The 15055-nt window shown below is 43.0% G+C and overlaps 1 protein-coding gene and 1 long non-coding RNA gene across 2 annotated transcripts in view; one reads left to right on the top strand and one right to left on the bottom strand.

Annotated features, from left to right (window-relative positions):
- Nucleotides 1-1892: 1892 nt before the first annotated feature.
- LOC136008546 (uncharacterized) lies at nucleotides 1893-8450 on the top strand. The gene is made up of 3 exons (XR_010610136.1): nucleotides 1893-1986; nucleotides 5491-5647; nucleotides 7324-8450. It is a non-coding gene; the product is annotated as an uncharacterized LOC136008546 (long non-coding RNA).
- The window catches only part of PIEZO2 (piezo type mechanosensitive ion channel component 2), a 297942-nt gene continuing 290320 nt past the window's right edge, over nucleotides 7434-15055 (bottom strand). Inside the window, exons 51-53 of the mRNA XM_065667981.1 lie at nucleotides 13708-13787; nucleotides 10170-10350; nucleotides 7434-9316 (exon numbers count right to left, since the gene is read on the bottom strand). Coding sequence (XP_065524053.1) covers nucleotides 9064-9316; nucleotides 10170-10350; nucleotides 13708-13787 — 514 coding nt within the window. The 3' untranslated portion in view covers nucleotides 7434-9063. The remainder of the gene's footprint in view (nucleotides 9317-10169; nucleotides 10351-13707; nucleotides 13788-15055) is intronic.

The raw sequence follows: 15055 nt of genomic DNA, 5'->3' as shown, positions 1-15055 counted from the left end.
ACAGTGTGCTGCTGCCAAATGACAAAAGCTTCTCTTCAAAAAGTGACTGCCAAATATGTGTGTGTATTTCTTCTTCCAGATACTGTGTTGAACTGCAGCCCCAAACACAAGTAAAATAATTGTCCTTTCTTGCCCATGTGACCTATATTAATATTTATAGATGAAGTATTGTAACAAATGAAGGTTTACAACTGTTTATACTTTGAATAGTTCTGATGGGAGCCAGTGCATGACTGGGAAGGGCAAACTTCAAAATCAGTACATCCTCTACAGGGCACTTTTAGAGAAGTTGATTCATCTGCTTGTTTTATTGCATTTATTTAGCTCCTGACCTGCAAGGCAGAAAACCTCTTTCCTGAGTCACTAAAATAGGTTTACCCCTTTCAGGTTGGTTGTGTAGTCAGCTTGATCTACCAAGTCCCTTTATCCTTTCCCCCATAGCTCATGCTTTAGTCTTTGGGTGTGGAGGAAACCTCGGTGTGATGAGCTGCAGGGAAATGCTCCTTGTATTGTTCAGAGGTAGCTGGCTGGGAGGATGCCATTTTTCACTGCCCTGCATGGCTTGCTCTTTACGTCATGTCAAGGAGCTTGAGCCCAGTGCCTGAGTATCAGCAAACCTGGCCACAGGGAAAAAAGGATTCTGCCTGAGGTTGCGGGTGTTGAAATTGGCTTTCCCAGGCTGCAGCCAGGACAGACAATTCAGAGGTGTTTCCTACAAAGTTCAGCAGAAGGTGGCACCCCCTCTTTGGGGCTGGCCAATTTGGATGGTGCCTCCAGCCTCTGCCCAGGACACCTTAAGTAAGCGCTCAGCATAGGGAGCACTTCCCTGGATGTCCTTGGGAGGAGAGACAGGGCCATCCAAATCAGTGCTTGATCAGCTTAGAAGGGAAGGGATGGCTTGAGCAGGGGAAAAGAGAAGTGCAAGGATTGTGCTCTGAGCATCCACCTTTTGGTTCAGCACAGCAGGCCCAGCATCTGTCATTTGGGCCCTCACCAACACCACCACCATCTTTTTAACTAATTTTTTTTTTTTTTTATAGGTGAAAGTAGTTGAAGTAGCTGCATAAATCCCACAGCCCTGAAGGAATGGCTGTGGAGTCTCTCTAGGTAAACCAAGCAGGAGAAATATTACTTCATCAGCAAAGTAGTAAGGATACGTTTTGAATCCATACATCATGAGCTAATTACCAGATGGAATGAGTACTGCAAAAGAAATAGCTCAGATGATAGATAAACATCAAAAAGGATGATTCAAACAGACATCTGGAATGCATCTTGTCTCCTCGGTCACGCAGATGACCTTCAGCCATTTTGTTTTGCATCTCTGTACCTTTTGCTCTGTTAGGATTCCTCAGTTTTTTAACAGTGTCTCCTTTTTCACAGTGGGAGTACAACAGTGCCATTTCAAAGGAGAACCTTTGCTCCGTCTCTCCTGGTGCCTTGTGCTAGCACAGGAGTAGGAGCCTGCCAATGCAGGGAGTGCTTAGAGCTGTAGCTGGGCTGAAACCACAGGAGAGGAGGCTGTGCTCGCTGATGTTGGGAGCTGTGCAGCTCGGCCCTGGCAGCGATGAACTCGCACAGATTTTTAAGGGGCAGTGAATGGGACCCAAGAGCTGGCACACGTCAGACTTGATGACAAGGGACAAGAGCTCAGCACTAAAAGCCACATTATTCTCGTTAGTCACAAGAAAGAGAATGAGCAGAATCAAGCCTGACAATTTTTGTCCTCTAGGTGCCATATTGAAGCAGATTTAAGTAGTAGACTCTTTATTTGGCCAGGAAAACAACGGGTAGAAGCATTCCTTGTATTTTTGTCTCATCTAAATATTTATTCCTTTATATGTTTGTTTTCTGTTTGGTTTATTTTTGATTTTTCTCTTTTTTAACTTCCCCTTTGAATAACAAGGCCAAAAGCAGTTTCATTTGTGTTTCAGCTCATCTCCTAAGGTCATCAGCAGTGAGTGCCATGCTTGTGCTCAGGAGATGGTGAGTTATGGACCAAGAATCAAAACAAATGAAAGCACCTTTGCATATCCCATTTGCCTCTTTGCAGGCCAGGTAACATGGTGTTTTATCATACTTGGAGTATCTGGAGCTCCTCCTTGTTTTGTAACATACTTTGAGGGAGTGTATTTTGGACCTTTAAAAGGTATCTTTAGAATGGTAGAATCCTTCCCCTTTCAAAAAGAGTAAAGTACCATTAAATTTTTGTCCTAACCTTCCATGTGCTTCCTTTTGAAACTCAATGATCTTTATATTTGGCCTTCTCTTTTCTCCCTCTGACCCCACCTCTCCCCAGCGTCGGTTAAAACAGGGAGAATTTTATAGCTGGATGCATATGTAGTTAATATACTCCCTTGACCTCCAAAGTTTAGCCTCTGCTAAACTTTGTATTACGTATTTAGAGATGTCAGCTGAAAGCGTTCATTAATATTTGACTGCATTACTTCACTCTGGCTGCCACACATTAAAAATGTGCTTTCCCTGACTGTTTGTTACGGGAGTCCGATGGTCACATCGTCATGAGTCTGTGTCTGCTGGCAGCTCCCTCTTCCGCCCCAGCACAGGCTGCAGGAGGCAGCGGCTTGAAAAATTAATGAGAGCTAATGCTGCAGTCCTGTGCGACTGAAAAGGAAAACACACATATACACACATACGTACACCCACATGCACAGATGCTCAGTGTCCCCGTGTTTGATGTACACACTGCTGCTACTTGAACGTACAAGAGTAGCTGCTAAAATTGCGTAGCAGGCATTAGGTGGTATCCAGCAAAGTAGCACAGCTGGGCTGCCTCAGGCCCTGTGAAGGTGACACATTCCCCACAGTAAGACCAGATTCCCTCTGAAAAATCTTACCATCCCATCAAAGCCTTTGAAGAGGTTTGTTGTTGCACCCATAGCACTGAGAGGTTTATGCTAGCAGGAGATCCTCATGCATTCAGTTGTGGTACCCCATATCTAGTGGTGCTGAAGGTGATGACAAAGGAGCAGGAGAAGGAAATGAAAGGACTATGTGTGATGTTATGAGTAAGGGGAAGAAGGAAGAGATGGTCCTAATACATCTAAGCTCCATGTGTGACATATCTCCTTTTAGGTAACCAACCCTGGCTTAGGCTCATGATCTGGTGAGTTCAGAACCTGGCCAGGGACAGGGTTGGGATTTTCATTTCCTGCATTTTGCTGGTCATAAGCATATAGGTTATTTCTGCATATCGATGAGGGAGAACATGGTGAATAATCCCCCAGTTATTCTTGACAGAGGAAAGTCTGCAGGTGCCTTTGTCAGTCATTGACCAACTAGTTAACTAGTCTTTTCCACAGCAAAAGATTCATTAGATTCCTGTTTTAATAACAGCTCCAAATCCCAGTCAGTGCAACTGGCCTTAGAAGATGCCTCTCAGGCCAGGAGAGACAAGGAGAGGTGCTTGGTGACCACTTGCGTGGTTTTCTATTTATGCAGCACATAGAATCTTTTAGGTTGGGAAAATCCTTTCAGATCAAGTCCAGCAGTTAACCTAGCATTGCCAAGTCCAGCACTAAGCCATGCACATGACTTCTAAATACCTCCTGGGGGGATATGCATGTGTAAGCACACAGATTTCTAAATAGAGCTGTGGAAAACAAACTGCAGCTGAACACTGCTGCTCCTCCTGTTTTCTGAAGTTACGTCAGGACCAGTGATGGGCCTAACGAAGAAGTGAATGCATTCATTGGCTGGGAAAGAAAACCAGGTTTCTTTTATTCCCTGTGGTCTAGGGGAACAAATGCTGGTGGTGATTCTGCTGTGTTGTAGTAAGAGGAAAAAAGTAAACAAATTAGGGGTTTTGTTTTGTCTCTTTGAATGGCTAAAGGAGTGGCCAATATGAATGTGAATTTTAGGTACACAACAATTTAATCCATGTCCCGGGAACGCAGGCTTAGTCTGCCTGGAGAAGCCTGCCAGCCATTACTCCTACCATTAATTCAATCCTATTCCTCCATTCCTTAAGAAAAGCCTTTTGCTAAGTGAAGGTGGTGGTTCTTTGGTTGGTTGGGTTTGTTTTGTGTTTGTTTGTTTGTTTTTTTTGGGCAGGATTTTTTTCCAGTGAAAATCAGATGCCTACAGGTTTCATATGGATGTCCCTGCTCTGCCTTGCCTATTAAAGCAGTGTTGCACAGGTCAGCTGGACAGGAATAAATGGCCTAGACCCCGTGTTCAACAACAGGGATCACTGAGGGAAGTGCAGGGTGATGCTCACAACTGCCACACGGTTGCTATAAGAACTGTTGTAACCAAAACACGATTTCCACAATGTAGTGGAAAAATGAAAGCTTAGCACTGTGAGTGAGTCAGTGCTGCCAAACATGAGGCTACAGAAAACTGGGTCATCTTCAATTTAGTGTTTGATGCAGCAGGAACCACCTGGCTTCTTTAGAAGAGGGCCAGGATGAGAATGTGTTTTCTGTTAACATGGTGCTGACAACCATGATGGTCTTTTACCCTTCCGGCTAATGAGTGCTGCCTCCTACAGAGGCAAAGTATCACCTCACCTTTTACCACACCAGAAAATTAGGTTAAAAAAAAACCCAACAAAAAACCCAAACCAAAAACCCAGCAGCTGCTTCAGTCTAAAAGGTGAATTCTGTGGGAAAGTGAAGTGAGGAAACAGAACACAGTGTTCAGCTCCAGGTCTAAAGGAAGCTGAGAGGGACTTTTTATAGGAGCAAGGAGTGCCAGGAGAAGAGGGAATGGCTTTAAGCAGAAAGAGGGTAGATTTATATTAGTTATTAAGGAGAAGTTCTTCCCTGTGAGGGTGGTGAGGCCCTGGCACAGGGTGCCCAGAGAGGCTGTGGCTGCCCCATCCCTGGCAGTGTTCAAGGCCAGGTCAGACAGGGCTTTGAGCAACCTGGTCTAGTGGAAGGTGTCCCTACCCATGGGACGGGAGTTGAAACTGGATGATCTGAAGGTCCCTTCCAACCCAAACCATTCTATGATTCTCCCCTGGCCACTGAGCTGTGTGTCTTTTTCCTACACAGGAGTGAAACTGAGGCAGAAACTGCCAAGGAGTCCATTTTCAGGTACTGTAGGTCAAGAGAGAATGGTAACTGGGAACAGATACGATTTTTTTTTATTGCTGACATGGAGGAACATAACAGGATAGAAGTATTTTAGCTAGAAGGGACCTATAGCGATAATGTAGTCTGTGTGACCAATTCAGGGCTGATCAAGTTAAAGCAAGCATGTTATTAAGGGCATTAACCAAATGCCTCTTAAACACCGACAGGCTTGAGGCCTTGACCACCTCTCCAGCAAGCCCGTTCCAGGGTTTGACACCATCTTGGTAAAGAAATGCTTCCTAATGTCCAGTCTAAACGTTCCGTGGCACAGCTTGGAAAAGCTTTTGGAAACACTAAAATACCAAGTAGTCCTGTAAGGAAAGTAAAACTGCTGATGTTTATATAAAAACATGTTTTTTATTTTAAGGCAGTTTCCTCTTTTCTTACCTAGGCTTACTCCACTGGAGAGCTGCTCCTGTATTGAACAAACCAGGAACGAGTCCTGAAACCTGGGAAAATATAACCACAAGGATCTGGGCTTTTTTTTAAATTCTGACCTGGCAACTTTCTGAAAGGACATATAATCCCATCCATCCAATTCAGTATAGGTAAGGGCTTATATTATCACCTTTGAGCCATAATTTCTTGATTACAAGAGTGGAAGAGGGAAATCAGAACCTTTCCCTGGCAGTGCTCAGCTCTGAAAAACTGGACACAGGGGCTTACTAAAGTATGTCTGTAGGCACAAGTTTTTCTGTATAACTATAATGTTGCCTTGGACCCAATGACTTTATTATGTCATTTTGGAGGTGGTTGTTACAGCAACCACTGTCATTGGTAGGCTACAGTGTCTCTGGAAGAATCCCAATACTGTGCTATAATTCAGGGTATAAGGGAACTCAGGAGGCTTCAGGGCAAAGCTCCCTTGCAAAGCATGGCCAGTTACAACGGGTTGCTCGAGGCCTGTCCAGTTTGACTACCTTCATGGTGAAAACAATTTTCTTTATATTTAATCAGACTCTTCCTTGTTGCAACTTGTGTTCGTTACCTCTTGATTTACTGTGCAGCTCTGCAGAGCTTGGCTCCACTTTTTCTGTACCTTGCCATTCAGTAGCTGCAGACACCAGTACGCTCTCCCCTTGGACTTCTCTTTGCAAGCTGAACAAGCCCAGCTCCCTCAGCCCCTTCTCACACATCATGTCCTCCAGCCCTCTGCAAGACTCAGCCCAGTATGTCCTTGTCTTTCTTTCACTGTAGACCCCAAACCTGCATGTAGTTCTCCAGGTGTGGTCTCACAAGTGCTGAATAGAGAGGACTAATAAATTCCCTTACTTCCAGCTGTGCTTTTGTAAATGCAGCCCAGTATGCTGTTGGTTTTCTTTGCCTCAAGGGCACACTGCTGATGTATGTGCAACTCCCAAGCCCCAGCCCCTGGCTCTTTTATTGTAAAGCTGTTCCCTAGCCACCCACCGAGTTGGAATTGCTGTATGGGGTTGGACTGCCTCAGATGCAGGGCATTGCATTTGTCTTGGCTGAATTTCATGAAGTACATGGCACCTCATTTCTCCAGCACCTTGAAGTTGACCCTGAAAGACATTCCTGCCCTCCCTGTAACAACTGCCCAGCCCAGGTGCCAGGAGGGCAGCTGACATAACATTATCACAAACCTCCCCAGGCCCAGATTTGGTGTGGTCCACAAACTTCCTGGAAGTGCACTGTCACATCCTTCAGGTTGTTAGTAAAGACACCAGATGGGACTGGACCCAATACTGATTCCCTGAAGAATGCCACCAGAAACTGGCTGCCAGTTTGACTTTATCTGGACAGTCGGACTCAAAGGATGGCCATCAGCAGCCCACTCTTTACCTGTTGTAGTTAGTTAGCTATCCAATCCATGGTGCCAATTTGACTATAGGTTGTTTTAAAAAAATAACTTAAAAAAAACCAACAGAAGAATCCTTTTATTGTCAGAGTTTGGTCAATCATGAAAGGACGAGCAGCACATTTCTGCGAAGCCCAAGTAACTGTATAGCTCATTCTGCAGATAGGTTGTTCTCACCAGAAAGGAAGTTAAAGAGAAGGAACCAGGAAGGGAGCCAGGACCAACTATGGCCAGCATGTTTCTGCTGGCTGGTACCTTTAGAAACACATAACACCCTTCGCACTTCTCCTTCCAGTGCTGCTTTCCTTAAAATCACTGAACACCCAGGTGAGGATCCATCTAACCAAAAATGACATTTTATCATCCCTGCTGGATCCTGTATGTTTTGATTTTGATTTACAGGTCCTATGGAAGAAATGGAGCAAAACTCTCCACTGAGGAATGCTGCCTGGCTGTATGAGCAGCCACCTTTCCATTACACTTTGGAAGAAATCAGGTTGTCTTCCAGGGAGTTCCAGTCACCAGATGATTTTATTGTTACAATATGATTAAGCAATTTTTATTTTGTGCACTTCATGGTGCTCAAAATGTTAGTTTTCACAGTATAGAATGGATGGGACAGCATTTGTCATGGAAGCACTCAGCAGGGTATGTTGCAACTTGGTCTAGTTGTCCTGTTTGATGAAGTTCTTCAGTAAAATGTGCCAGTAAATTATGTATTAGTTTCTTTCCGGTGATTAACTAATCATTCATATAATAAATAGCAGCTAACTACAAGAAAGAGATTTATTTGTCACAGAGTTAGAAGAATGTCAAACTTTTCCCATTTCATGTAAAAAGGCAGAGGAAAAAATACTTCTAAAATGACTTTGCAACATGTGCTTTATTTTAAGTCATTACTGAATCAAAACTACACGGTATACCCTTTTAACATACCCTACCCACTCAATGATTTTTTTCTCAGTAATTTTTTTAACATGGAATGAAACCTACATTGCAATTGTAAATTTTCATGCTACAATGTTCTCTAATGAGCCATTTGTCTCACTAATAATAGCAATTTAAGAAAAAGGCCATTTTTCAAGCTCATATGTATATTTGGGAACTTAAAAAAACCCCATCTCGGATGTAAAAATGTGACTTAGAATATGTAAACATTTTTGTATACCTGAAACACTGGAAGAAGAATATCAGCTAACAGCAAAACAACGGTTGCCTTAAATCATTGAAATGGGAAAAAGCATGTCATGGGGAGCAGAGAGAAGCACACACTATTCAGTCTTTAAAGGGTTATAAGAAATGAAGTAGCTCGTTAGGTCATTGAATTCACTTTCTTTTCTCACCTAATGGAAAGCAGTAACTTTGAAGAGAATGGCCCAGCAGAACACCCCAATAATTCACCATAATTATTCTAGCCATTAGTTAACCTTGACGAAGTGTCAAGTTTCAGTTGCTTTTTTTTTCCTGAGAAAAGTCATTGATGTTTGGTTGAAATGTCTTCTGTGGCTGTACAAATAAAATAAGGCATTTAAAGAGATTGTTATTGTTTTCTTTTTGCTAACAGAGGCTTGTCCACAGTGTCCTTTGTACATCAAAACCTCTGATTTCTACACATGGGTATGGCTAGAATGTCTTCAGTTCCCACTGCGGCTCTGGGTCTTGGGTGTCCTGAAGGCTAGTCAGCGTCCCATTACTGTAGCTTGAAAGTCAGTGATGTACAACAGCATATTGCACAATCCAATCTGTATGGCTCCAGAAAGGGTTAAGAAGGTACACTGGAGTCACCTGTGGGTTCACTCCTTTCTTTTCTCAAGTTGTAATGATTGTCTGGATAATTAAATTAGCCAGACAAAGATGCAAACTTTTTGTTGATTAAATTACAAAGCAGTCCCCAGATTGTAGAGGAGTGGCACATTAAAAACAACAAATCATCCAACCTTCTTCACTGTTGATCCTTAATTTGAAAGGCAGCATAGATTCCTAAGGCCGTAGCTTCCAGGACTCCTTCAGTGAAAAATCATTGCTACCTAACTATAAAAGGCTTAGCTCTTAAGAGAATATTGTGCTTTTTTTTTTTTTTTTTCCTATTTCACCTTTAAAATTCAGATGAAATCAACTTGATTCGCAGTGTGACACCAGAGATCAATTAGTTTTTTCCCTAGTCCACTTGATCATAGTCTCTGGTGAGCGATACAGGAATATCAGTTTGGCATACAGGTCTTCTTCTAGTTCCAGTTCTCCAGTCTCTCGCACCAAGAAAATGTCAGTACACAACTTCAAGATTCGGTCTACGTTGGGCAGCTCCTCAAACATGATGGAGTGAGAGATCCCACTGAAAAATTCACGGACAAACTTTCCTATCACCAGGACAACTGAGGCATATAGTCCCATGATGCTGGAAAGAAAGAAAGGAAAGAGTTCAAATCATGACTTGAAAAAGGTCAGCCAAGTGTGAGGAAGCTCATCTACACGGCTAAGTGTAGACTGTCAGCTGAGTGAACCATAATTTCTAATTAGGATCTTGTTTCTGTTGTGCTGCAAGATAAAGGACAATAAGGTCTCTTCAAATACCACAGAAATCTGGGAACATAAATAGCTGAAGCTGCTGACTTAAATGGTTTAACCCCAGTTACTGATGGTCTCATGTCCTGTCTGCTACAGCTTGGAAGTCAGAATAGGAAATCTGATAACTGTTGGCTGCTAAAGTCAAATTATCTGTCAGGTTTTACATATAATATTTTTTGTTATTAAAGTATGTGTAACTGTGGCAGACTATGTTTACTTGTCCTCCCCTGATAATCCTCCTGTGAGGAGTTCTCCAAAATCATGCCAGAAGGGCATTATCTCCTGGGAAGGCACACTCTTCTGCCTTTCTCTGTTTGTGGAGATGTATTTCGTAACTGTTTCACGCCCAGAGTCCTGGTAAGGTCACTAAAACTGGGCAGACCTTGGGCAGAACTTGACCTGTAACTAAGCTAACATATTTTGCATGACTTCAATAAGAAATTGGTGCAAAGGGTGCTTCTGCCTTTTTTCCCACTGTAGATCAGGTATCGAGAGTATAATTCCTTACAAATATGAAGCTTTATATAGGCAACATTAATAGACCCCTTTTCAAAATGTGATGTTCAAACACTGAGACAACAAAAGAAATAAATAACCCCCCTCAACCAGCAAATAAGGTCATCTCTATTTCTATCTATCTCATCTATATATTATTTTAGTTTTATGTAAATATTCCATCTTACCCATAACCAGCCAAGAATCCAAGGCTTGGTGGACTGACTTTATCACTGAATATGAAGAGTTCAAGACTCTCTTCAGATGTTTTGTATCTTTTTCCAAGCTGATTCAAAACCCACCACTCGCGAACTCCCTCATCAGACACATTTTTGACCAAGGAAACCGTAATGTTTTCCCATCTGCAGTCTATTGAAAAAAAGAGATGTTAATATATATGCCAAGAATTGTGAAAGTCAAAATGGGTTGAGTCAGATACTTCAAACATCTGCATGATAAAATGACTAAGCAACATCAGAGTAAAGGTTCATTATAATTCTTCTAAAATCCATTTTACATTATTCCTGTTAAAAAGTGTAATACCTAGACTTCTATGGTTTTCCTTCTGCAAATCTCATCTGAATATCCATTAAATAAACAAAAAGTTTAGTAGCACCTCCATTTTCTTATGGACAATTGTAAAATCATTTCGAAGAATGACTGGTAGTTAGCATGTCTGCACTTAAGGCCTAAAAGGACACATTTAACTTGGAGGAACAGCGGTCAGCTTCTATATGTCAAAGTGAAACTACTACCGTAAATCATTTATGTCTTGGCATAAAAGATGCTATTCTCTCATATCAAGAAAAGCACACATACTATCCTATTATGCATACTTGTCCTGTGTTCAGCAGTCGCAGTCATTTTTCTCCTTCTTAGTAGCTGGTGCAGTGCTGTGTTTTTGACTTTTGGCCTGGGAACACCACTGATAACCGATGTTTTTAGTTGCTGCTCAGTAATGTTTACTCTGACCAAGGACTTTCTGACTCTCATGCTCTGCCAGAGAGGAGAGGAAGCCAGGAGGAAGCAGAGACAGGATACCTGACCCAAACTAGCCAAAGAGGTATTCCATACCACAGCACTATATAAATGCCCACTATATAAACTGGGGGCAGTTACCTGGAAGGGCTAGATCGCTGCTCTGGTCAGGCTGGGTATTGGTCGGTGGGTGGTGAGCGGTTGTATTCTCTTCCCGTGTTATTTCCCTTGTCATTATTATTATTGGTGGTAGCAGCAGTGATTTGTGTTATACCTTAGTTAGGGGACTGCTCTTATCTCAACCTGTGGGAGTTACATTCTTTTGATTCTCCTCCCCATCCATCTGGGAGTGGGGGAGTGAGCGAGGGCTGCATGGCTGAGTTGCTGACTGGGCTTAAACCATGACAATACTGATCACACAGACAGGAAGTGAACTCTGGAGCTCCTGATTTCTGGGGAATGTACATTAGCAGTGCATACATTGAAGCCTTCTTGAGGAATCTCAAGTTAAGAGCCCTTTAGGACAGGACCTGAGCAGCGACAATGAAGCGCTCTTACTGCTACTCACAGAGCTAGGTTCAGCCTTAAGAATTATTTTTCCTAATCAATTTAATCATGCTGACAGGACCTTGAACAGTAATGTACTACACAGTAATGTACTACATAGTACTACTGCACCTGAGCACCAAATTTAACCTCTCTTGAGCAAAGCGTTCTTAGAGAAAGACTTGTTCCTACTCTTCCAAGCCAGTGTGTTTTTCATATGCATGAACTCTGTAGTAGAACTCTGAAATGCAATGATCTATCTAAACTGGATTCTTTGTAGCCAATAAGGAAGTAATAGCTAACAAACAAACAAATCATTTAGTGGCATTACTTAAGCTGAGGAGCTACATTTGCAGACATGAAGTAGTAATCATAGAATCATAGAATAGTTAGGGTTGGAAGCGACCTCAAGATCATCTAGTTCCAACCCCCCTGCCATGGCCAGGGACACCTCACACTAAACCATCCCACCCAAGGCTTCATCCAACCTGGCCCTGAACACTGCCAGGGACGGAGCATTCACAACCTCCCTGGGTAACCCACTCCAGTGTCTCACCACCTTAACAGGAAAGAATTTCCTCCTTATATCCAATCTAAACTTCCCCTGTTTAAGTTTTAACCCGTTACCCCTTGTCCTGTCACTACAGTCCCTAATGAAGAGACCCTACCCAGCATCTCTATAGGCCCCTTTCAGATACTGGAAGGCTGCTATGAGGTCCCCACACAGCCTTCTCTTCTCCAGGCTCAACAGCCCCAACTTCCTCAACCTATCTTCATACAGGACGTGCTCCAGTCCCCTGATCATCCTCGTGGCCCTCCTCTGGACTTGTTCCAGCAGTTCCATGTCCTTTTTATGCTGAGGACACCAGAACTGCACACAATACTCCAGGTAAGGTCTCACAAGAGCAGAGTAGAGGGGCAGGATCACCTCCTTCGACCTGCTGGTCACACTCCTTTTGATGCAGCCCAGGATACAGTTGGCTTTCTGGCCTGCAAGCGCACACTGCCGGCTCATGTTCATTTTCTCATCGACCAGCACCCCCAAGTCCTTCTCTGCAGGGCTGCTCTGAATCTCTTCTTTGCCCAATCTGTAGCCGTGCCTGGGATTGCTCCGACCCAGGTGTAGGACCTTGCACTTGTCGTGGTTGAACTTCATAAGGTTGGCATCAGCCCACCTTACAAGCGTGTCAAGGTCCCTCTGGATGGCATCCCTTCCCTCCAGCGTATCAACCGGACCACACAGCTTGGTGTCATCGGCAAACTTGCTGAGGGCGCACTCAATCCCACTGTCCATGTCAGCGATGAAGATGTTAAACAAGACCGGTCCCAACACCGATCCCTGAGGGACACCACTCATTACCGGTCTCCAGCCAGACATCGAGCCATTGACCACAACTCTTTGTGTGTGGCCATGCAGCCAGTTCTTTATCCACCCAGTGATCCATCCATCAAATTGATATCTCTCCAATTTAGAGGGAAGGATGTGGTGTGGGACAGTGTCAAACGCTTTGCACAAGTCCAGGTAGGTGACATCAACTGCTTTACCCTTGTCCATCAGTTTTGTAGCCCCAGTACAGAAGGCCACCAGATTGGTCAGGCAGGATTTCCCCTTAGTGAAGCCATGCTGGCTGTCACCAAGCACCTTGTTTTTTTCATGTGCCTTAGCATGCCTTCCAGGAGAATGTGCTCCAAGATTTTGCCAGGCACAGAGGTGAGACTGACTGGTCTGTAATTCCCTGGGTCTTCCATTTTCCCCTTCTTGAAAATGGGGGTTATATTTCCCTTTTTCCAGTCATCGGGAACTTCACCTGACTGCCATGATTTTTCAAATACAATGGTCAGTGGCTTAGCAACTTAATGACCGTGGTAAGGTAGCATGGAGATGCAGAGAAGTGAAACTTTTCATCACTTACTCAGGAAACAAAAGAAAGCAGTTCCTGAAAGCAGACTTGAAGGAAAGGAGCTGCACTTCATCTATAAGACTTCTTACTGTTAACTACAACGCTAAAATACATCCAGATGTATTTTCTGCCTTATACTGTATTACCTCATCTCTCCCCATGCTTGCCGGCACCAAGTAGAAATTATTATGAGTGCATTTCAGACTGAGGCGCCCCGTAACATCCCAGTGAATGTGCAACTGTGAGTGCTGCGTTGCACTGCCTTCAACCATAGGCTGTTTTCCATGGTCTGGACACATACCTGTCAATAGCTGCTTTATGGGTTTTGCCAGAGAATCACTAGGAGCCTTGATGTAGTACGGGTACACTGTCTCTAATGTTCTGGAAAAAAATGAGAAAGCAAATATTTCATATTTTTATAACTCTAAAATAATTTAGAAACACCTAACAAGCAGGGCTATACACAGTTCCCAGGCTTAAGCTATGATTTTATAGTGTTCAGATGTCACATCTGAAAGTTAGCTGGATTTATTAACTATGTTGTGTCAGTACTTCAGCAGGGAGCTCCATCCATAACGTCGCCATTCACAAGTCATGAATCCCACACACCTGGGGCATGCGTTTGCAAGGAATGTAGACTTTATATTTTGTTCCTTTTCTTGACAAAGCTGCTTTTATAGCCAGCTATGTAAGCAGCACAAAGAAAGGCAACACATCACCAGTAGTAAACAAGCTAGAAAAATATGTAGGTAGAGAAATATGTGGTGAGAACAGTTATTACTTCAGAATTGCAAGATATTTTGATAAAAACACCTGAATAGAGTGAGAATTTTTTGCCAGAATCTTTCAATGGGAAATGTTTTCAGTTTGTAGGAGGATTTCAAACTTTAAAAGAAAGATGTTTGTATACGTTCTTCCACTGGACTAAAAATTAAATCATATTAAGTGGGAATTAATTACCAGTATCCAGATAGAGACATTTCGTTAAAAGCAGAGATACTGTCCTAACCTTTTCCTCAAATGACTGAAAAATTCTAGGGAAGGGGAGCTGTCAGGGAAGTCCTGTAACAATCTGCTAAATTGCATACACCAGGCTGAGGAAAACAGAGGTCATCAATTTAAAATCCCTCCTGATCACTCCAGCAGGCCCAAAGATAGGTAAGAGCTCTGCAGCCAATTTGGGATGGTGGCAGAAAGCTCCCTGCTGAAGGTGTCAAATGGCTGCTAGCTGCCACAAGCATCTGTCCTTTATAACAAAGTAAAAAAAGCTTAAATCAACAATATTATTGATCGGAACACGGGCAAGTGCAGGTATATCTGCTTGCCTCCTGCAAAGAGAATTATCAATTAATTACCTCTTCCCACAAAAGAGCAAAATCCAACCTCATTGGCACTACATGACCTTAGGAAGTATTCCCATACCCTCACACAGCAAAGTAAAAGCATAAAATATTTGTTTAAATGCAATGATCAGATGTGCAACAGCAGTCTGTTTGGATGTACAAGTCTGTGTGGGTGCAGAAAAATAGCTGTGCACCAAAAAGACATATCTCACTTCCACCTACTAACAGATATAAACCTCTGAGGGTTTTCACTATCCCAGTTGGCCTCAGCATTAACTTTTCAACTCTTGTGGCCACAAATCAGAC

Source organism: Lathamus discolor, chromosome 2 (assembly GCF_037157495.1).
Source record: "Lathamus discolor isolate bLatDis1 chromosome 2, bLatDis1.hap1, whole genome shotgun sequence".
Lineage (NCBI taxonomy): Eukaryota > Metazoa > Chordata > Aves > Psittaciformes > Psittacidae > Lathamus > Lathamus discolor.
Note: the sequence above shows the minus strand (reverse complement) of the source record. Positions and strands in the feature narration are given on the sequence as shown.